Source organism: Oryctolagus cuniculus, chromosome 2, assembly GCF_051225735.1.
Source record: "Oryctolagus cuniculus isolate XC-2025 breed Fujian yellow rabbit chromosome 2, ASM5122573v1, whole genome shotgun sequence".
Classification (NCBI taxonomy): domain Eukaryota; kingdom Metazoa; phylum Chordata; class Mammalia; order Lagomorpha; family Leporidae; genus Oryctolagus; species Oryctolagus cuniculus.
Genome location: NC_142868.1, coordinates 20,461,179 through 20,485,316, shown reverse-complemented (window position 1 = coordinate 20,485,316; position 24,138 = coordinate 20,461,179). Strand labels below are relative to the sequence as shown.

Here is a 24,138-nt window from a genome sequence, read left to right as displayed (position 1 = left end):
CATGTTACTCTGTGTATCCAGTTTGTTCACTATTATTGTGAAGCACTATTAATATTAATATGTATCTTTAATCTCCTTGATAAACAAAAGTACAAACTTTTTAAAGTGATGCAACTGCTTTAAGTAATAACTTTGGAACACAGAGAAAAATACTAGAGAAATTTCTTTTAATCAATTAAAATTTTTCTCAAATGTACAGATTATATTTCCAACTTTAAAAATGCATTCTAAAAACAGCTATCTAAAATTTAAACTTAAGTACTCAAAGTTAATAGCAATCAGTCTAAAATTTTAACAGTGTTAAGAGTTTATGCAACCTGTTATGTAACTTAAAACCAGCTTTTTAAAAGCAGCAGAAGCGCTTTTTGCAAGTTCAGTGGACATGACTCACAGGTCAAGCACACATATTCCATTTGATTAAGTAATACTATATTACCTAATACTGAATCAAGACTCAGGAAGTAATTAGTAAAATATAAAAATGTTCACCAAAAATATCAGAAGTCTTTATTATATCAAAGCAAAAATAAATCTGGTACTTCAAAAAATTCCCTAAGCTCTAAAAAAGTACGGAGCTGGGGCCGATGGCACGGCATAGCAGATTAAGCTGCTGGCTGTGATGCCACTGGCATCCCATACCAGAGCCAGTTCAAGATCCAGCTGCTCCACTTCTGATCCAGTTCTCTGCTAATGTGCCTGGGAAAGGAGTAGATGGGTCCCTCCAGTCACGTGGGACACCCAAATGAAGCTCCTGTCTTTGGCCTGGCCCATCTCTGGCTATTGCTGCCATTTGGGGAATGAATCGGCAGATGGAACTTGCTCATACATATGCTCTCTCCCTGTAACTCTGCCCTTCAAATAAAAAATACTGAGTTAGTATCATTCTTTTAGTCCAATACAAAATTTAAAAAAAGCAGCTCAGAAGTAATACAAAACAGAAGCAAGGGATGCAACATAAACAAGTATTGGAAAGAAAAAGGATGAGACAAACAAAGAAAGGAGACTAAAAAAAAGTATTAATAAACAAATGAGGGGCCAGTGCTGCGGCATAGCAGGTAAAGCTGCCGTTTGCAGTGCCACATCCTATATGGGCACCGGTTTGAGTCTTGGCTGCTCCACTTCCGATCCAGCTCTCTGCTATGGCCTGGGAAAGCAGTAGAAGATGGCCGAAGTCCTTGGGCCCCTGCACCCACATGGGAGACCCAGAAGAAGCTCCTGGCTACTGGCTTCAGATCGGCACAGCTCTGGCCGTGCAGCCATCTGGAGAGTGAACCAGTGGATGGAATACCTCTCTCTCTGCCTCAGCCTCTCTCTAACTCTGCCTTTCAAATAAAATAGCTCAATCTTAAAAAAAAAAAAAAAAAAGCAAGTGAAGGAGAGAATGGTAAAAAAACCTTCAAGGATGCTTTTACTGAAATGGAATATATACTTTTTTTTTTTTTTTTGGTTTTAAGTTTCCTTACCTCAAGGTCAGTTTTCTTGTCACATTTCTCCTTTTCATATCTGATTAACCAATTGTCATTTCCCCTGTCTTTCAAAACAAACAAAAAACCTGTTACTTCATTTTACAGACATTATAGCTTAGTATCAAAAGGGAAAAATCTATAGTCACCTCTCAATTTCTGAAACTCTGATTGGTTTTCTATAGCATATATTTTCCCACATTATAAGTTCCAAAAGTAAACTAAATAAAACCATGTTAGCTAACATTTAATTAATGTTTTCTCTTTGCCATACATTGTTGAAAGTGTTTAACATGTATCAATTAATTTAATCCTAGCAATCAACCTGTGAGGTAGGTACAATTTGTAAATCCAGGTTATTAAAATTAAAGTTAACTCTTCTACCCCTTGGGAAAAATAGCATCTACCCTTATTGCTAAGCAAATTTCCAAGTAGGCTTCCCTAATGCCAATATAGGAATATTCTAGATTGTACAGCAGCTTTTATATTGATCTAAAACCATATTAATTAGGAAGGTAATGCTAGAAAGTTACATGATGCTTTTTCAAAAGCTAATACAAATAAGAAAACATGTTTTATGTATTCATTTATTAGAGGAGGGAGAGAGAGAAAACATGCTCACTGCCATTCACCAGTCCACTCCAAATGCCCGCAATGGCTAGGACAGGTCGGCTCAACGCCAGTAGCTGGGAACTCAACCCAGGTCTCTCATGCTAGGGGCAGGAACCCAATTACCCAGGCCATCTCCACTGCCTCCCCCGAGTCTGCACCAGCAGGAAGCTGCAATCAGGAGCTGGAAGTGGGCATCAAAACCAGGAACTCCGACACGGATTCTAAGCATCTGAACCAATGTCTTAACAGCTAGGCTAAAATGCCCACCGCGAAAACATTTTTTTTTTTTTTCCAAATAAAAAGTTTTCAAACTTCGGAGCACATCAGAATTATCCCCAGGGCTCATGAAAACAGCTTGCTGCCCCCAGCTGCAGAGTTTCTGCTTCAGTGGGTCTTGGGGGGCATGGGAGAAGACGGAGGTTTAGGAAGCTCTCACCCAGTGCTGACCCTGAGTCAGGGAATCCTGCTGTGGATTAAGTACACCACTGCTCTTTACAACACAGAAACACATTCAAAGTTTAATGTATTCATAGACTACACTAACCGTTACTTAACGTCAAAATACGCTTCTGAAATAAGTTACACCATCAAGTTCTCATTACTCAAGGAAGGGTCTTCAAATCATCTGTGGAAAACGTGCATCAGGAAAAAAAAGACACGCGGATTCTGAGACACGTTTGCAGCCAGGTAACTTTCTGAAGTCCCCTAATACCCCTGCCATACAGACAACATTTCGAATGCTTTGCTTGCTCCTGACCTGAGGGAACTCCTGTCCCAGGAGAAGGAAGAGGTCTCTGTGCACTGGGCAGGTGTCTGCACAGGACCGATTCCGCTCAGCTCTACATCTCTGTTTTCCAAGGCACAGAGAAGAAGTGGCCTCAGCCTCAAGACTTCTACTTTAATACGGATTCAAGAATAAAGTTCAAAAGCTAACAAGCTGTGAGTGAACAAAAGAAATAACTGTAATACCTGTGTTTCTGATGATGTAATCCAAAACCACCAGCCTTTCAAACTGCGACTGAAATTGTTTCCTAATATTCTCAGGCAAAGGATCCGCTTCAAATTTCCTAAGCCAATATTCAGCCTCCTTGTAACCTTCAACAAATAACTGAAAGGAACCAATCTATAATTTTAAGAACTACAGTTAGAAAAGAAAAGTATGAAAACAAAAGGATTAATTTTTAATTTCTAAGCAGTACTGTCACAAATATAATAAGACAAGAGTTAATGTTGATTTAGATAAGCCACATTTATCAAGAAACTATTTTTATACACTGATTTTAAATAATCACATGAAGAGTATATCAAATAAAAAATGCTCAACTTTGGACTTTCAAGGAGCAAGCCAGCTATTTTAGGACAATTTTAAAAAAGAAAATAAGTATACCCTTCAAGGTAACAATCTTAACAAGAAAGCCATTTTCCAAAATGCGGCAAAATGAATTTAATTATGGAGGCCAAATTCTATCCTTATCTTGGTTATTTAATAATACTGCAATTTTATCTTACCGTAGGAACATTTCAGGATTAATTTAGTCAACAAACAGAATGAATTATTTTACCAAGCAGATTAAAGAACTTGTTATAAATTTTAAAGAACTGATCAATTAATCATAACCTGTGTAGTGATTTTTTAAAACGTGTCCTTTCCTTGCATTTATGTCTATTTTAAAAGTATTTTTATTACTAAAATTACTAGTTAGCATTCAACAGTTTGCTAGAGAAAGAAAGCACATTTAAACAGTGGATGGCACTGTTACCCTAGGGTCAGGTAACCCAATCTGCCTCACAAACACAAACAAACAGATCACCACAACCACAAAGAAAAATCTGTTTTTGACCCTGACAGTTTATGTTTCTGCTGTTCACATGAAATTTTAATGATTTGCTAAAACTTTTTAAATTAAGTACCCATAGTTCTAGAATACAGAAATAACATCTCCTCCAGTCGCACTTATTTCAGGACAAGGTCTTGGAAACACTTTCACACATCCTGCCTGCCTTCTTGGAGTACAACTAAATAAAAAAGCTAAATTAACCACGCAGCTGTACTCAAATTCATTGATCTAAATATAGGTACAGCATCAACTAAACAACAAAATCACAGGACAAATACATTTTAAAAATAATAAATCCGAGAGCTTTCTCTAGAATGCCTTTCCCTATCCCTTAGATAAGCTGCTAATCATTCTCAGGTTTATTTAAAGAGGGAAGAAAAAAAAAATCTACTGACTATGTAGTTAGTAAACATAGTGACTTCATTTCCGGAGCCTTCATTACATGCCAGGTACTTGACATGAACTTGTTGATTTTATCCCTACAACTACCTCCCTCTAACCTGGGCTGCCCAGGTCTCCGAGCTAACTAGCAGAGAGGCTGCGGCCGCAACCTAGGACTCACTCTAGACCTGCGCCTGCAGTCATTACTTCATAAAACCTTTGATGCTACCTCTCTGGAAACAGTCTCACCCCTTCAAACTGTCAGGCACCCCTTTCCCATCCTGTCGGAGATTCCTGAATTTACCATCACACGGACAGTGTGAAATCGCTTGTGTACTGTAAGCTCCTTAAAGGCCAAAGTGTTTTCTTTACAGTTAAATCCACAGCCTGGAGCACAATGTCTGGCACACTGGCACCCACCTGCCCCAAGCAAAGCTCCCCAGAGTGACTTACCTTAGGAGGGAGCCCTATCCGATGAAACTTTCTGCCTACTTTCGGCACTTTTTCTAAAGCGTACTTTTTGCCTCTTGATTTGGCACGGTCAATTGCACTGTAGTTAAATGTCTCACTGACAAGCCAAACCACCTGGAAACATACAGTTTAGTAACATGGTTAGGATTTTCTTCTTGGATTGATGTATTTATTTGAAAGGCAGAACACAGAGGTAGGAGAGAGGAAGAGGGCAGCAGGAGAGGATGTAAGGGGAAGGGGGGAGGGGGAGAGGTGAAAGGGAGAGAGGCAGAGATCTTCCACTTGCTGATTCACTCCCCAAATGCCTGCAACAGCCAGAAAAGCCAGGGCTGGGCCAGGCTGAAAGCCAGGAGCAAGGAACTCCATCCTGATCTCCCACATTTGTGGCAGGGACCCAAGCACGGGGCCATCCTCTACTGCCTTCCCGGGTGCATCAGCAGGAAGGTGGGTGGGAAGCAGAGTAGATAAGCACTCCAATATAGGATGCTGGCATTAACCCACTGTGCCACAATGCTGGCCTCAAATGGCTAGGATTTGCATTATAGTATTTTTATTCATATACACCATGAAACTCACTCTAATGCTGTAAATGCTCAAGTTCATCCCTGTAATAATTGCCCATGTTTATGCCCTAGAGAACCTGTAATAGAAAGGAATTTGCAAAGCCTGTTAATGGGGGCACATATTTCTTTCTGAAGAGTATAAAAGGAGCCTAAAATTTTCCAGTGCAAGGAATAATACGAGTCTTAGAATGCAGAGTTAGGAATGAATATTTTGAGGAAGGCTTCAAGTAAAAACTTCTAAAGCTCCTGGCCAAACAAGGGCTGTCTTGAACATTTCCTTTACCTCTACCTTCAACAGGCTCTCTGGATTCCTGTTCTTTTTCTGCTTTCTCAACGCCAGTTTTTCCTCCTCTTTTTGTTAGCACTGTCTGACCACACAGGAACAGGAGACACTCCTTTGGATACTTTGTGGATTTACACTGGAGGCAATTTATACGTCGCTCATGACTCTTGGCTTAGCAAAACTGGGCTCAACATCAGGCCTTATCATTAGGAGTTACTGCCAACAGAGTCACAGATAACCAGGTTGTAAATCAGAAGCACAGGATTCAAAACAAATCCTCCTTTACCTTTGTTTTGGGGACAATGCCCAAATGAAGCTTTTCATCCACAAGGTAGGCGCCAGCTTCGGAGAGATAGCCCTGGTTGGGAAGCAGGCAGCCTCTGCCGAAGCAGCAGGGGCAGCAGACCTTATGAACATATTTGGTCCATTTTGGATTCAGTTGACCATAAGGCTCTTCTGATTTGGGTTTGAACACACCAATAGTTTTCTATACGGGAAAAAAAATCTTATTAGACTTTTACTGTAGATAGATAAATCCATAAAATGCATTCTGAGACTCATTTTCCAGTGTTTACCACCGAAGATTTAAGCACAACCCTCAGGCATGAAGAGGTTTAGTTCCAATCACATTCTGACACGCATTCGCGTTCAACAATCGAAAAGTCAATAATCTTTGGACTGGTTTTCACACTGTCTTCGGACAAACCCCGGGTAAGTGACCCCGTGCCACTGGACCAGATTAGCTCTGATTTCACCCGTTTTACAATACTCCACATCCAAGGCGAGATCAGGTTCCGCCGATCTTTAATTGTTCAAAAACCACAATTATAGGTCGGTGTTATTATTCAAAATCTATTGAATATCCGAATTATATGCCTTTTTGGTCTACTTTCTGTTGTCTATTTTCCCCAACATATTGTATATTTTAACAAGGCAGGGATTTTTTTTTAAAGATTTATTCATTTCAAAATCAGAGTTACAGAGAGAGAGAAGAGAGGCAGAGAGAGAGAGAGAGAGAGAGATCTTCTACCTGCTGGTACACTCCCCAAATGGCCATAATGGCTGGGGCTGGACCAGGCTGAAGCCAGGAGTTTCTTCCAGGTCTCCCATGTGAGTGCAGGGGCCCAAGCACTTCAGCTATCCTCTGCTGCTTTCCTAAGTGCATTAGCAGGAAGCTGGATCAGAAGTACAGTAGCTGGGACTTGAACCTGCACCCATATGGAATGCCAGCACTACAGACAGCAGCTTAACCCGCAGTGCCACAGCACTGGCCCCAAGGCAGGGACTTTGTTAGGGCTGCCTCTCTACTCAGAACAGTATCTGACACCCAGCATATATTCAAGTAACTGTTAAATGAATTAAAATATAATGACAACTACCAGTTCTTGAAAATATGAAGATCTGGAATGGTGTTTGGCATGTGGTTAAGTTGTGCTTGGGATGCCTGCATCCCACATCTGGGCGCCTGGTTCAGGTCCCAGCTTCCTGCTAATGTGCACCTTGGGAGGCAACAAATGATGTGAAAGTACTGGATCCTTGCTTCCCATGTGGGAGACCCAGACTGAGTTCCATGCTCCTGGTGTCAGCCTGGCCTAACCCTAGCTGTGTCAGGCAGTGAACCAGCAGATGGGAGATCTCTCTCCATTGGGCTCTTTCTCTCTCTTTCTCTCTGCCTTTCAAATAAAAATGAAAATAAAAAGTTAAAATACATAGGTCAGAACAAGACACAGTGAACATCTATGTTGTAAGATTCTCCCATCCTAATCCTTTTCTCATTATATTTTTCATTATCCAATTTTAAATAAACTTTTATATAAAAAAATTGCTCATGAATGTTTAAGTCTCTAACTCTTTAGTACCAGTCTGTTCATATTAAATTTAGATAATGAATTATTCTTAGACTAGAAATAAAAATCTTTTAAGTATTTAATAATTGTTTTATATTTCAATAAAATATGAGGCACTAGTTAAAAAAAAAAAGTCAACAAGAATAAATTAAGCTCGTGGGGAGGATGTTACAGCATAGCAGATTAAGCTGCCACTTGGGACACCCCCATCAAAACACAGCGCCAGTCTGAGTTCCAGCTACTCTGCTTCCAATCCAGCTTCTTATTTTAATGTGCGTGGGAAAACAGCAGATGATGGCTCAAATACTTGGGTTCTTGCTACCCATACTGGAGACCCAGATGGAGTTTCTGGCTCTTGGCTTCAGCCTGGCCAGCCCTGGCTACTGCAGACTGGGAAGTAAACCAGCAGATGGAAGATCTCCTTCTGTCTGCTTTCCCTCTCTGTCACTCTGCCTTTCAAGTAGATGAAAATAAACAAACATTAAAATATTTTTAAAAATTCAAATTTGGAATAAAGATTGAGAGAGTGACATTATCTAGGACTGACTATATTTAAACTTAAAAAAAATAATATGTTTCAAAATCAGCTTTAACCTTTGTCCCTGCCATGACCCAAATTAGGTAAAATTATAAACTTTCTTCCCCCCGAAAAAAAGAACTGCTGGTTATACATGATTTGGAAATCTTTTAGAAAGGTAACACAGATTTTTCAAAAACTTCTAGAGTGTGGAACAAAGTATTATATAGACTTCCTTCTTCTGCCCCAAAATCATATTTTGGTTCATTTTACCTGGTCACATTGCAATACCTTGAAACTTCAAATTACCCAGCCTACTTCCTCTGATAAAATACCAAAAAAAAAAAAAAAAAAAAATTTCTAGGCCAAAATCTGATTTTCAGAAAAATCAAGTACTTGAAAATGACATTTAGGTAAAGACCTGACTAAATGCAGAACAACTTCACAGCTGAATGTGGGCATTCAATAAATACTTGAAACCAAATATAAAATAACTAAACAGCAAACTGACTTAAAATGATTAGCTCCATTTCTAAATATGAGTGTTTTGGTGAAACGAACATACACACACAAAAAAACCAACTGACCTTTATTTTGGAATATAGGATGCAATTAGACTTAATAGGAAAATATCTTCAGAAACTCACAATGAACAGATTTAAATTAGTTTTCCAAAATTTTTGTTATATATAGTAGGTCTGTGAAATTCTCACCCTCTTAGGATCCTTCACAAAGTAACTTCCGCTTGAACCTTGAGAGATTCTTTCTGGGAAAATTCCCAGTTCTATTGCTTGCTCTGCTTTCAATATGGTATCAGCAAATTCTGGATCATCCAAGAAGGCATTCAGCTCTGAAGCACCAGTAGTTGCTGCACAAAGAAGACAGACCATGAGAATGCTCATGAGATGGATTAGGTTATTAACATCAGATGTTAAGGGACACCAAATGTAATCAAGCACTGTATAGACTGCTCTAATTCTATTTCTTCTTCTTCCCTAGCCCGACTGCTTTTTAAAAGTGTTTTATGTATTTTTAAAATCTTGGATTAACTGGTAATACATGTATATTTTTGTAGGTTACACTTCAATATTTCTGCATATATAACACAGTGTAAACCAATCACAACAGGCAATTATCCTTTCCATTTCCTTATTTTTTTTCTTTGTGTTCCCACTTCTCTCCCTTTTTTAAAGACTTATTTTATTTATTTGAAAGGCAGAGTTACATTGAGAGAGAGGTAGTGGGGTCATCCATCCTCTTGTTCACTACCTAGGTGCCACAACAGCCAAGGCTGGGCCAGGCCAAAGCCAGGAGCCAGGAGCCTGAAGCTTCTTCCAGATCTCCCATGTGGGTTCCGGGGACCTAGCACTTGGGTCGTCATCCTCTGCTCTTTCCCAGGCACATCAGCAGGGAGCTGGATCAGAAGTGGAGCAGCTGGGACTCCAACTGGCTTGACCCCCTCCACCGCAATGTCAGCCCCTCCCACTGCACTGATTCTGTCCTCCAACCCACTTTAGCTTCTAGCTAGTCACACCTGAGATCTTGTCACTACCAAGAACCTCCACCTATCCCTACTTGAAATTTCAAGTACCTCCTATCTTTTCAGTTCAGTCCCTCTGTACAGAGTCCCAAAGTTCTCCACCCCACAACAACCTACAAAGCACTGATGTATGCTGTCATCAGTTTTACCTGCTTTGTGTCCTTACTTCCCTCCCTGGCCAGCTGGAATTATGGTCAATCAATAGAAGACCACTCTTGCTTCCTCCCTTCATCATGGTGACCTGGAAAAATCCTAGTCTTGGTTAAACCCAACTGTCTGTCACCTGCATGCCTGCACCGATTCAAGCTGAACTTGACCAGAGAAACATACACAAACAAAATAATTTCTCTGTTTAAATTCCCAATATCACCTCTCTCATCCTCTCTCTCGGCAAATGATCTAGCCTCTCATTTCATAAAGCAAGCAACCAGAAAAAAAAAAAACTATTACCAGTCCCCAGTGCCACACCTACCTGTCCTCTACTTCACTTTGAAATGCCCCAGGTTCGGTTCATGGTCCTCTGCTCTCCTAGATCAACACTAGTAATGCCCACATTTGTACTTTGAGCCTGAACTTCTGCCCAGTACTTGACGTGTCTGCTTGGATGTTGACTAACAGCTTCAACTTTATTACCCAAAACTGAACTCCTCACTGGTCCAATCCTCCTGAAGGCATCACTTCCACTCTTCCCTAGTTCAGTTCCTGGCAACTCCAAATCTTCTGGTCATCTAGGGTTTCACATGCTCACCCTCCACATCCAATCTATCACCAAGTCATGTTGGCTGCACCTTAAATAAGTACCCAGAATCCAACCCCTCCTTACCATCTCCATTCCTTCCACATGATTGGGGTCACTAGCAGCTCTCACCTAAATTATTACAAGAGCCCTCTAATTGGTCTCTTTCACCTGTGCCTCTCTACACTCAACAAGATAAGCTACAGCAACCTTGTTAAAACATTGTACCAAACACTCCAAGAGTTTCCCATCTCACTTGAAGATAGTCCCTAAGCCCTTCACCCAACTGCCTCTAACCACAATTTTTCTGTTCAGCATTTTTCATCTAGTGTACTGTGTAATTTATTCTTTGAACTCCAAGACAAGGATTTTCACTGCTGTATCTTTGGAACTTATGTAAGTCCTGGAACATAGTAACACTTAATAAACAATTGCTGAATGGATTGATAATTTTTTTGGATAACAATAATGATTTATTTATATGGTGCTTCAACATTCGTGATGTGTTTTCACATACATTATTATCTAATTATCACAACATCCATCCAAGATAGGATTTTAAAAAATGAGAGATCTTGAAAACAAATTGATAATTAATCATGTAAAGTGGCAGATAAGCCAAAAGCTTTTCACAATTTAGAAGGCATTTAAACACTTTCCTTAAAGTTTATCTAATTCAGACAGAAATAAAAGTTATTTACTAATTTTTTAAAGTTTATGCTGAGAAAAATATTACAAGACGGGCTACTGAGAATATTTAACTTATCCAAAAGAATAAATAATTGAAATATTTCAATCATATATATACAACTGATATGTAAAAATCAAGTCATTTTTGCTTATCTTTCCAAATTCTTTTTTTCTTGTTCACTTGGAAAAGGGAACAGTATTTAGTGACTTACAAATATCTGAATACATAAATATGCCAAAACAATTACGATTAGTCAAGTGATATTTCTTCTACATCAGAGATTCCTGAGTCCTGAACAAAAGAATGAATCTGGAAAGTTTTCTGTTCCAACCTTTCACCCAGTACTGGTATAACTCCCATAATACATCACTAGAGAAAGTGGTCTTTGGGCCAATGCTTAAACACATTCAAAAAGATCACATTTCTTAAATGCTTCTCTTTGTCTTTGTGAAAGCAATAATATAATAAACTTCATTTTCCAGAAACAAAATAAGTCTAGCAGTTTCAGCCTCTGACCTAGACTTGCCATTGATCAAAATAAAAGTCTACCTACTTCTTCCCGCCTGGTGACAGTCCTCCATATAGTCTCCAGAACTGACAACCCAGAGCAGGGACCAGAGACACCAAGCCTGGCCGTTAACCCAGAACAAGAAGCCCTCTAACCCTGCATTAGCAACACACTGCTAACTCATTAATCAAAGGGCTGAACTCCAAGACCACTTTTGGTCTCTTCCATTCTGTACTTGAGCAGTTCTTTTGGCCACTAGTTCAAAGTTCTTGGGAAAAACTGATATTAAAAGATAAGCTTATGATGGTGCAAAAAATTTGAAATCCATGCATACAAGGGCTCTTCAGACACTTCACAGAAAATGTGTATTATGGAAAACTATGCATGGATTTCAAAATTTTTTGTATCAAAATAAACTTACCTTTTAACTCCTTTTTGTTTTCATGAATTTTGTGAAGTGTCCTAATATGTGCAGGCCTTGACATTACTACTGTTAAATGTTACCAAACTGGTTTGTGGATGATATTTTGAGAGTCCATCATAGAAACTACTTTTGCTGCTGTCATGGAGCCCAAGATCATCCTGAATACTTTTTTTATGATTTATTCATTTATTTATTTGAGAGAGAGAGAGACAGGAAGAGAGAGCAAGACTTTTCATCCACTGGTTCACTCTTTAAATGGCCACAAGAGCTGGGGTTGGACAAGGTTGAAGACAGGAACCTGGGACTCCATCTGGGTCTCCCATGTGGGTGGCAGGGGTCCAAATCCACTGCATTCCCAGGTGCATCAGCAGCAAGTTGGATCGGAAGCAGAGTAGCCAGGACCCGAACAGGCACTCCGATAAGGGCTGCTGGCACTATAAGCACTGGCCTAACCCACTGTGCCACAATGCTGGCCCCTTGAATATCTAATTTAATATTCAGTTTCACTCAAAATTGGAATTCAGTTTCAACCAAAATTGAAACATTCCCATAAAACAGGCCATGAGATTCTCATACCTTTTCTCTTTGTCTCTAATGAGAATCTCAGACAAATGAGGTACTATCCACCCTACAGCATACTGTGCCTTCTTTCATTTAAGGATGGTCTGGGTTTACCATAACAGAAAGGTACTTACATCCAGAAAGACACTTAAAAACAAAAACAAAAACAGAAAAGCTTGATCTTTTACCAACTGTCTAAAATCAAAGTAACTGCTTTTAGTAGATGTTTTCCTTAACTGACATTTACATTCTACAATTTTATTTCTTTTTTTAAAATTTTTATTTATTTTGAAAGGCAGAGTTAGAGAGAGAAGTCTTGCATCTGCTTGTTCACTTCCCAGATGGCCACAATGGCCAGAGTTGGGCCCATCCGAAGCCAGGAGTTTCTGGGTCTCCCATGTGGGTACAGGGGCTCAAGCACATTCCACTGCTCTCCCAGGCGTATTAGTAGGGAGCTAGATTAGAAGTGGAGCAGCTAGGACTTGAACCGGCACCCATATGGGATGCTGACACTGCAAGTGGCAGCTTAATCCACTATGCCACAATTTTCCTAATCTTATTAACTTGGAAGACACTCCCAGATGTCACTCTGCTTCAAGACAGACGTGCTATGGATTATCTAGTTGAAAGTTTGTTGCCCCCCCCCCTTTTTTTTTTTTTTGGACAGGCAGAGTGGACAGTGAGAGAGAGACACAGAGAAAGGTCTTCCTTTGCCATTGGTTCACCCTCCAATGGCCGCCGCGGCCGGCGCACCACGCTGATCCGAAGGCAGGAGCCAGGTGCTTCTCCTGGTCTCCCATGGGGTGCAGGGCCCAAGCAATTGGGCCATCTTCCACTGTACTCCCTGGCCATAGCAGAGAGCTGGCCTGGAAGAGGGGCAACCGGGACAGAATCCGGAGCCCCGACCAGGACTAGAACCCGGTGTGCCAGCGCCACAAGGCAGAGGATTAGCCTATTGAGCCACGGCGCCGGCCAGTAGCTTCATTTTTTAAAATTTTTTTGCAACTAAAATTACTGGGGCAGGCATTTAGCCTGGTGGTGAAACTGCCCACAGTCCACACTAGAATACCTGGGCTTAATACCCAGCCCCAGCTCCTGACTCCAAACTTCCTACTAATGCAAACTCTGGGAGGCAGCAGCTAGATGGTGCAAGTAATTGGGTTCCCAGCCTTGGCTGTTACAGGTGTTTGGGTAGTGAACCAGCAAACGGCAACGTGCACGTTCTCCCTCTATCCCACCTCCCTCCCTCTCAATTTTACTACACATATTCCCTCTGGGTCATCTCTAAGAAGAGGTGGTAGTCGTCTAGTGAGGTCCTGGTCCTACTCAAGGTCCTTACTTTTCACAAACGTCCAGCCTGTGCCCGACCCTTTGCCCATGCTATTCCATCAATATGCCAAACTTGTTTCCCTGTTCCTTCACACTTCAATGTTATCGCAAAATAATCTGAGTCCTTGGAAGTCAGACTCATTCTCTGATGCATCTCAAGTGCCTCAAACAAGACCCAGCTCATGGTAGGCCCTCTAAAAATCTGCTTGAAACATTAACAAACCATCCTACTGACCACACTTTTAGTTATTAAGTGGTCCTTTAGAAAGCGAAAAACGGGGGGCGGGGGCTGGCACTGGGGTATCTGTAGCAGGTAAAATCATGCAGCGCCGGCATGCCATATGGGTGCTAGTTCGTGTCCCAAAGCTGCTCCTCTTCCAATCCAGCTCCCTGCTAATGTGGAAGACGGCCCAAGTGCTTGGGCCCCTGCAACTGTGTAGTAGACCCGGAAGAAGCTCCTGGCTCCTGGTTTCACCTTGGCCCAGTCCTGGCTGTTGAGGCCATTTGGGGAATGAACCAGCTGATGGAAGACCTCTCTCTGTCTCTCTCTAACCCAGCCTTTCAAATAAATAAAATAACAAACAAACAAAAAAGCAGAAACTGAAATAAGAAAACCCACTGTATAACCTTTTAAATTTAGTTGAATCTCAGTAACTTGTCAAGTTTTCATTTTAAGGAAATCAGAATGATTCTTCTTCCCTGAGGATTAGAACTCCATCTGGACCACCTTTACTACGTGTTACCCACCTAACCAGTGTATGTCCTAGGAACAAACGAGATGCTCACAAGCGTGGTGAACTGCAGCCTGCCTCGGGCATTGCAGGGCTATCTGTCTTTCAGATCTCAGATTAGATGCCCCCTCGTCCGCTATGTCCTCCCTGGCACCAACATCTAGGGCACGGCTCCATGCCTCAGTGGAACCCTCACTTTGCCCGACCCAAGCAGTCTGTAAAAGTGTTGGTTTTAATTGACTGTCTCCCCTCTTAGGTTATAAATTCATATGGAGATACGGCAGACAACCAGGCATCCATTCGCTATAGGTCACTATTGTTTCCTCAAGGCTCTGATTTCCATTGGCACGTAAGTATTTGATGACTGATTTATCTCTGTAATAAATGCTAAAAAGAACAGCTGTACTTTATGCACTGGTTGTGGAATAATCTCCAACATATCTCCACTATCTTTCAAAGTTCACTTATGGAGGAGTGTGAAAATACATGAATATCTGCTCTTCTAGAAACTTCCTTCAACTTAGAACAAACAATACTGATAGCATCAGTTGCTAAAATTACTTCTACTGCGGGCTGGTGTCATGGTACAGCAGGCTAAGCCACTGTCTGCAGCACCAGCATCCCATATCAGGGTGCCACTTTCAAGTCTTGGCTACTCTGTGAAGGCAGTGGAAGGTGGGCCAAGTACTTGGGCCCCTGCCACACACTGGGAAACCTGCATGGAGTTCCTGGCTCTTGGCTTTAGTCTGGCCCAGCCTTGGTTGTTGTGGCCATTTGGGGAGTGAAACAGCAAATGGAACATCTCTTTCTCTCTCTGTCACTGTACCTTTCAAATAAATAAACTTTTTTCTTTTTTAATTGCTTCTACTGAAATGGACTTGAGAGAAGTTCTAAGAAGTACAGCTATGAAACTAACCACTTTTATTCCAAAGATGTTGTTCAGCATACAGTCCCTTCTCCAAAGACTAAATGACACATTACCCTTTGTCATTCTTAACCTTACAAGCAGTAACTATGTTTCTCTCACTAGCTGCTCAGTAATCTTAACAAACTTGTGGGCTGCCTGCGTCAGGCATCTGACCCATATTTGTACTTTTATTCCAGTCTCACGCTTACTTAGTTCACTACACTTATTTCCCATTCTCATCTTTCTTACTTACTTGCAATTATCATATTTCGTTTACACATTTATTAGTTATCATGCTGCAAACCATTAAATGACTTAAAAATGTGCACTTTCTTCTACCCTGGTAACTGTGAATTCTAACACTGTGCTCTGTCAGGCTTCTGAGACAGGGTAAGTGCTCCTGGTTTGTATTATCCGGGACCGCAGAGGAATCACCTCACCTCTGTGCTTTCTTAAAATGAGAATAAAAAGTGTTCACTTCCCTGATACTCACGTCACTACTATAACTCATTTATTACGAATTAATATGTGAGGCACACAGAACTTCGCCCAGCACATACTAGCCACTCTGTAGATATTATCTATTAGCATCTTTATTACTTCCCAACTCACTGATTAAAGTGCTAACTAGACCAAGGAATGCCACTAACCCTTCTTCCGTGGCACTGACCCAATAACTGAGTATGATTTATGCTCTATCCAAACTTTGTCACATGTCTTATTAAAACAAAGATAACAAGCCAGCGCCGTGGCTCAATAGGCTAATCCTCCACCTTGCGGCGCCAGCACACCGGGTTCTAGTCCCGGTCGGGGCGCCGGATTCTGTCCCGGTTGCCCCTCTTCCAGGCCAGCTTTCTGCTATGGCCAGGGAGTGCAGTGGAAGATGGCCCAGGTGCTTGGGCCCTGCACCCCATGGGAGACCAGGAAAAGCACCTGGATCCTGGCTCCTGCCATCGGATCAGCGCGGTGCGCCGGCTGCAGCGGCGGCCATTGGAGGGTGAACCAACGGCAAAGGAAGACCTTTCTCTCTCTGTCTCTCTCTCTCACTGTCTAAAAAAAATAATAATAAAATAAAGATAACAGACATGACATTCCTTCACTGGTTAAAGCACCTGTGTATATAAACAAAATAGTCAAGCATCATCAATGAAGTTAATAGTAACCTAAAGGCAAGCATTGCTTGGAACCAGAGAATTTTCACGGAATTTTGGATGGTAAAGAACAAAAAAAAAAAAATTAATGAGCTCCTAAAAAAACACACACACACACACACACACAAAATACTAAAAACTCTAGTTAAATTACTCAATCAAACTTTTTAGGAGTGCTTTAAAATTTGTAAACAGTTTTTATAATTCAAAACTATGAAAATAAAAGCTCCATAATAATCACATGTAAAATTATTTTATCACACTTAGGGATCTACAGCAAAATGGAAGAAGCACAGGACATGAAAAAGGAAGAAGCAGGCTCGGTCCTGCCTTTACCACTTCCTGGATATTTGACTTTGGGCAAACCACCCACCGCTGAAATTCTTTGAACTACCAGTGGTTACCGTTTTAGTAATTTTCAATCTTCACAAGGCCGTGGGTGAGTAACACTCGCTGTGCTGTTGTGAGAATTAATGAAGAGCCAAAACACAGATTTCAGCAAACAGCAAACTGTGATATTCATTAAAGAAGCAATTCTTTAAAGCAGCAATTCTCTTTAATCCATCTGCAGTGTGATACTCTATTCTCACTTTGTCTTCTGGTCTTCATGCTATTTGTTTACAAAAGACCTCACTTGCACAAAAAAAATGCACTTTCAAGGCTTCTGGTTATTTTAAAATCTAGTTACACAAGCTAACTTGTAGAAAAAAGGCAAGCTAGTGACACAGAGCTTAGTAGTTGCTTCACAGACTAGATTCTAGATAATAGACATCCAAATTGCCAATGCACGTGAATGCAGGCCCATTTGAGATCATGGTTCCAATTTCATGTCTATTTGGCTAAACACTGTACTGTCAAAGCCTGAATTAGGCAAGACAATGTAACATGTATGTAAGACACATTCCCTAAAGCTTAACAAGTGGACAGACTGCTTCTCATGGGCCTGATTCATTTACTCTGAAATATGTTTGAATGTAAGTTCAACTAGAATTTGACCGATCTGTGCAGTTATTTCAACTTCAGAAGGTGTATTAGTGTATCAGTGGCAGGACGTGTGAAATCTAACTCCAGAAAAACTAAGCAATATTAATGAAAACTTTCTCATGTAGGGAGTCAAAGTTGAGTGTACAATATCATCTCATTTAATCTACCATAAGACCAGCACGTAGGTATTAAAATCACCAGTTTACACATCAGCCCGTCTTCATTTCTTCCAAGTCTACTCTAGTTATACCATATGCCTAACTCCACTTCACTCCACCTGCCCCCAAACTCACTCAATCCTCGTGCACTATGGCCCAGTGGGTAAAGCCCACAGCCCTCCAGCATCACAAATAGCAGTGCCACATTCAAGGCCCAGCTACCCTGCTGCCAATTCAACTTCCTGCTAATGAGCCTGCAAGGCTGCCGATGACTGCCACTGTGAGTGGGTCCCTGCTACCTACATGGGAGATCCAGATGGAGTTCCAAGCTCCTGGCCTGGCAAAACCCAAACTGTCCACTGCATTTGAGGAGTGAGCCAGTGGATAGAAGAGACCTTTCTCTCTCTCTCATTCTGCCTTTCAAATAAATACCAACAGACATTTAAAAACTTCCCTTTATCAACAAATATCCATGCTTGCAAGCAGGATGCCTACACTTACTAACGTTCCATGTCTTTTCTTTTAAAGGTTTTATGTTTGAAATACAGAGTGATAGAGAGAGGTAGAGCCAGAGAGAGCGAGCGAGTGAGTCTTCCATCTGTTGGTTCACTCCCCAGATGACTTCAACGGCCAGAGCTGAACTGATCCGGAGCCAGGAGCCAGGAGCCAGGAGCCAGGAGCTTCCAGGTCTCCCACGCGGGTGCAGGGGCCCAAGGTCTTGGGCCACCTTCTACTGCTTTCCCAGGCCATAGCAGAGAGCTGGATGGGAAGTGGAGCAGCCAGGACTCGAACCAGCGTCCAGATGGGATGCCCGCGCTGCAGGCTGGGACTTTAACCCGCTATGCCACAGCGCCAGCCCCCCATATTTCTTCATTTAATCTCTTTCATCTGAGGCCCATCACTAACGAAAACGGGTTCCTCTCTCTTTTTAAGCCTAAGTACTGAAGCTACTCAAGGGAGCCAAACTTCCCAAGACAGAAAGCAGCACCAGCAAGTCAGGCCTGTGTGGCCCCTAGCTAACGTCACAATATTTACTAGGAAAAGGCTGTGAGACGTGTCCCAGCGCTAACAATATTCTCGCTGTGCATCGCCCTCCTGTCATCCACCCTTGGAAACTCACAACTCGGCCACTTTCTGCTCCTTCCGAGCTCTCGATTCAAAACTCGAGTCTCAGCTGGAGCGAACTGACGTCACTTGACAGTGTGCACAGTTTGATTCCCGCGAGTCCAGACACACTCTGGGCGGAGGCCTAAGGAAGCAGACAACCCTTGGCCTCGGGTGCAGGAGCCCGGGCGAGAAACCCCGGCAGCGGGAGCGGCACCGAGAGGCCAGGTGCCCAGGCGGGCAGGGCGCGAACGGGGGGCTGAGCGCACAGAGGGGAGAGCCGGCTCGCACCTGACCCCGAGAGGCGGTTCCGGTCCAGGTCGGCGGGTGACGTCCGCGGGACCCCCACGCCCCGGGGCGGGCAGCTGGGCGAGTCCCCGGGAGGCAGCAGCACTTCCTCGTCGCCGGCCTCGCGGGGGGCGTCCCCCGCAGCCTCCGGCAGCCTCACGGCGCTGCCCGGGCCGCCTTTCCGCGGCTGGGCCCAGGCGATCCGCGGCAGTAGCGGCTCCCGCTCCTCATCCTCCTCCTCCGCCGCCGCCAGGCTGCCGCCGCCCGCGGATGCCCGCCGGCCGGGCTCGCAGGCCTCCGCCATGGGCTCCCTCAGCGCCTGGCGTGCTGAGACCTACTCAGAGAGGCCGGGGCCGCGGGTCTGTCCGCGGCATCGCGGGGCGCAGGAGCGGCTGGGTCGAACCTCCGCCACCTCACCAGCGCTCCGGTCCGGTTCGGCGGCCGCACAGCGGCGCCACACCTCCAGGTTCAGCCGGCCAAGCCTGCGCCTGCGCAGAAAGGCGGAGGCGGCGTGGGGCGGGGCGTGTGCGCGGGGCGGGGCGGCTCGGCGCGGGGCGGGGCGGGGCCGCCACCCGGCTCCGGGGTCCCGCACGCTGCGGGGCGAGCTGACGTCCGGGTACTGCGGTGCGGGGTCGCCGCCCCGGAACCTGAGTGGGCGTGTCCCTGCACGCAGGTTTCTCTGAGTTCACCGCACTCCGTACAAAGAGGCCAATTTGCGTGACTTTTACAGTTTCTCTCACTAGAGGTCAGTCAGAGCGGGAACCTTGTCCAGATAGTCTTGACTGTGGTAGTTGGTATTTTTTTCCCCTCACTAATCTAGCTGCAGGTGTAACCATTTAAAAAGTCTTTTCCAGACTTTCATCCCTTGATTCCGCTGATTTGGTTTCTACTTCAGTGATGTTTGCTTCTTTAACTCACCTGGAGTTTGGTTTCCTCTTCCTGGTTGCCACGAGCAGATACATTCTTGGTGGAGGACACCCTTCTGGTTTGTGAATGCACACGGTTAAGGCTGTGAGTTGTCCTGTACACACTGCTCTAGCTGCATTTTACTATTTCTGATATGTTACGCTTTCCTTCCCATTCAGTGAGATCTTTTTTGATTTCCCTTATGATTGATCCTTTGCTCGAAGTGTGTCTAATGTCCAGTACACACTTGGGGGCTTCTGTACATGTTACTTCTACTTTAATCCTGTTGTGGCCCAAAGAGATGCTCCGAGACTTCGGTCTTCTGAATTGTATTCATACTTATTTCATAGCCCAGAACATCATGATGAACATTCCGTGTGCACTGTATAAGGAATGTGTATTTTACCACTGCGTGGTCACGTAAGTGTCAGTTGGTTCCATAAATATCAGTCCAGTTAAGTATTAATAGTGTTGTTCATTTTCTATTCTTACGGGTTTTTTGCCCAATCCTATTACTTACTGAGGGAAGTTATCACAATCTTCCTGTTTATGGTTGTTGAATGGATTTTTCTATTAGTTCTTTTTAGTTGTTGAATTTTTGCTTCATGAATTTTGAAGCTGTGTTATTGGATGCATGCACAGGATTTTTATGACATAGGCCTCTTTGTCTTACTGATGATTTGATCTCTTAAAATTATTATTATGAATTGTCTCTTCTTATCTCTGTTAATACTGATGGCTTGAAATCTATTTTGTCTGATGTTAATATAACCACTCTATTTTTTGCTTACTGTTTGCCTAGTAAATCTTTTCCCAATCTTTATAGCTTATGTTTTTCTTAAAGCATATGTAACTTGTGTAGATGGCTTACAGTCTGATCTTGATTTCTAAAAGAATTCATTATGATAATCTCTGACTTTTAATTGGAATTTTTAGTCCATTTACATTTAATGTGATTGGATTTAGATCTGTAATTTTGAAATTTTATTTCTGCTTCCTCTTCTTTTTGTTCTTCTGTTTCTCCTTTTCTGCTTTCTTTGGGGTTAATCTAATGTTTCTGAGTATTTCATCATTGAATTTCTGCTATACCACTTTAAATTAATTTTTACTGATTCACTAGTGTTCACATTATGCATCTTTTAATTATCTCAGTGTTCTGAGAACTCATACTACTTAACATAAAATGTAAATGCCTTGAAGAATTGAAGTTCCATTTATCCCCCATTCTTTATGTCATTGTTATCATATACCCAACATTTAAAAAAAATAATACACATTTCCCATAAACTTTTTGAAGGCCCCTCTACACATGGATGTCAACATTTTTTTGCACCAAAATAAACTTTAGTTTTGCTAGCTACAAGCTTTTTAAAGTATTCTCATATACTAGACCTATGTGTTTAAATATGGTGAATAATTTTTTCCTTAAATTATGTCTTTTAAAGAAATTAAGGAAAGTTTTTAGTCTTTTATGTTTACTTATATATTTGCCATTGCTGTGTTTTTAATTCTTTTTATGTATTTAAATTTCAACCTAGTATTATTTCCCTTCTCTTATTTTATTTATTTATTTAACATATTTATTTATTTGAAAATCAGAGTTACAGAGAGATAGGGAGGGAGGGAGAGAGGGAGAGAGAGAGAGAGAATGAGAATCTTCCATCTGCTGGTTCACTCTCCAGATGGCTGCAATAGCCAGCCAGGCTGAAGCCAGGAGCCAGGAGCTCCATCCAAGACTCCCCTGTGGGTGGCACAGTCCCAAGCTCTTGGGCCATCTTCCACCTCTTTTCCCAGGACATTATCAAGGAGCTGGATTAGAACCAGGACATGAACTGGCACCCATTTGGGATGCCAGCATCGCAGGTGGTATCTAAACCCACTATGCTATAATGCTGATTCCCCTTCTTTTTTTGAATAAAGTCATAAATTGGGATAACCATTTGGTACAGCAGGTAAGACATCACTTAATATACTGGCATACCATATCAAAGTGCTTGGGTTTGAATCTTGGTTTTGCTCCCAATTATTGCTCCCTGCTAATGCACACCCTGAGAAACAGTAGGTGATGGTTTTCATATTTGTGTCCTTGAGAGCCACCTGGGAGACCTGGATTGAGTTCCTGACTCTTGAATTTGGTCTGATTGTTGCAGGAATTTGGAGAGTTAACCAAAGGATTGGAGTCTCTCTCTGACTTTCAAATTAAATAATACATTTCTTATAATGCAGTTATGTTGGTGATAAATTCTAAGCTTTTATTTATCTGAAGCTATATTTATTTCATCTTCACCATCACTTTTAAACATTTTTCTATGGGTGTTGAATTCTGGGTTAATGATACTGTTCTCACCAGTTCAAGTTCAATTCTAAAAATGTCATTCCAGTGTCCTATAGCTTTCATTATTTTACAATCATATCCCTTCATCTAACAACAAAATTTTATACAAAGATTTATTTTATTTATTTGAAAGGCAGAGAGACATACAGAGGGATCTTTCATCACTGGTTCACTTCCCAAATGTCCACAACAGCTGAGACTGGGCCAGGCTGAAGCCAGGAACCAGGAACTCCATCTGGTCTCCCAAGTACTTGGTGGCAGGGGCCAAAGTACGTGGGCCATTCTCCACTGCCTTCCCAGGAGCATTAGCAGACAGCTGGATTGGATGCAGAGTGGCCTAGGATTGAACCGGTGCTTAACCTGCTGCACCACAATGCTGGCCCCTACCCACCCAGTTTCTACTGTGTCATTTTCTCAAGCTAACTTGAAGATTTTCTTTCTCTCTCTCTCTCTCTCTCTCTTTTTTTTTTTTTTTTTTTTTGACAGGCAGAGTTAGAGAGAGAGAGAGAGAGAAAGAGAAAGGTCTTCCTTCTGTTGGTTCACCCCCAAAATGGCCGCTAAGGTCGGCGTGGCGGAGGATTAGCCTAGTGAGCTGCGGCGCCGGCCGAAGATTTTCTCTTTATCTTTTGTTTTCAATAGTTTCACTATGATATCTTTGGTATGATTTTATATATGCTCTGCTGGTTTTTTTGACCCTATTGAATATATATATATATATATATATATATATATTTATGTTTTACACAAAATCTGAAATCTCAGTAATTTTCTTTCTTTCTTTCTTTCTTTTTTTTTTATTTATTTGAAAGGCAGAGAGAGAGAGAGAGAGGTCTTCCATCTGATGGTTCACTCCCCAGATGGCCGCAACAGCCAGAGCTGCACCAATCTGAAGCCAGGAACCAGGAGCTTCTTCCAGGTCTCCCACGCCGGTGCAGGGGCCCAAGGATTTGGGCCATCTTCTACTGCTTTCCCAAGCCATAGCAGAGAGCTGGACAGGAAGTGGAGCAGCCAGGTCTCAAACCGGCACCCATATGGGATGCTGGTGCTTCAGGCCAGGGTGTTAGCCCTCTGCGCCACAGCACTGGCCCCAGTCATTATTTCTTCAAATATTTTCTATTCAAATTTTCTCTTTCCTTTTCTTCTGAGTTTCCTATTATATGTATGTTGGACTCTTTGATTTGTCCCAAAAGTTAATAGAATTCAGTCTGCCTATTCATTTTTAAATAGTTTTTACATCTGTTTTTCAGATTGCATAATTTCTCATAATCTTTTAAATTTGCTGACCCAGTGACTGTTTCACCTGTTAAGCCCACCCAGTGATTTTTTATTTCAGATCTTATGCTTTTCAGTTATAGGATTTTTATTTAGCTATTTTTTTGGGGGGGGAGTTATTTCCATTTCCGTTTCCCTACTGGGGTTTCCTATCTGTTAATTCACCATGACTATATATATTAAAATGTTTAATAAGCATATACTGAAATCCTAAAATATACATATAATGTTTAATGTCTTTGCTAATTCTTTTTTTTTTTTTACAGGCAAAGTTAGACAGAGAGAGAGAGAGACAGAGAGAAAGGTCTTCCTTCCGTTGGTTCACCTCCTTAATGGCTGCTACAGCTGGCACGCTGAGCTGATCCGAAGCCAGGAGCCAGGCTTCCTCCTGGTCTCCCATGAGGGTGCAGGGCCCAAGCACTTGGGCCATCCTCCACTGCACCCCCCGGGCCACAGCAGAGAGCTGGACCGGAAGAGGAGCAACCAGAATAGAACCGGCGCCCCAACCAGGACTAGAATCCGGTGTGCCAGCGCCGCA

At 42.3% G+C, this 24,138-nt stretch overlaps 1 protein-coding gene and 1 long non-coding RNA gene across 3 annotated transcripts in view; one reads left to right on the top strand and one right to left on the bottom strand.

The window, feature by feature from the left end:
- The window catches only part of PI4K2B (phosphatidylinositol 4-kinase type 2 beta), a 42,126-nt gene extending 22,569 nt beyond the window's left edge, over positions 1 to 19,557 (bottom strand). The window contains exons 1-6 of one of the 2 annotated variants that reach the window (XM_051842324.3): positions 19,091 to 19,557; positions 8,689 to 8,843; positions 5,898 to 6,098; positions 4,748 to 4,879; positions 3,045 to 3,198; positions 1,464 to 1,531 (exon numbers count right to left, since the gene is read on the bottom strand). In XM_051842324.3, the coding sequence (XP_051698284.1) occupies positions 1,464 to 1,531; positions 3,045 to 3,198; positions 4,748 to 4,879; positions 5,898 to 6,098; positions 8,689 to 8,843; positions 19,091 to 19,391 (1,011 nt within the window). In that variant the 5' untranslated portion in view covers positions 19,392 to 19,557. The remainder of the gene's footprint in view (positions 1 to 1,463; positions 1,532 to 3,044; positions 3,199 to 4,747; positions 4,880 to 5,897; positions 6,099 to 8,688; positions 8,844 to 19,090) is intronic. The other variant, XM_051842315.3, reaches the window with a different exon arrangement.
- The window catches only part of LOC127490221 (uncharacterized), a 41,387-nt gene continuing 36,153 nt past the window's right edge, over positions 18,905 to 24,138 (top strand). Inside the window, exon 1 of the long non-coding RNA XR_016229831.1 lies at positions 18,905 to 19,027. This is a non-coding gene — a long non-coding RNA (uncharacterized LOC127490221). The remainder of the gene's footprint in view (positions 19,028 to 24,138) is intronic.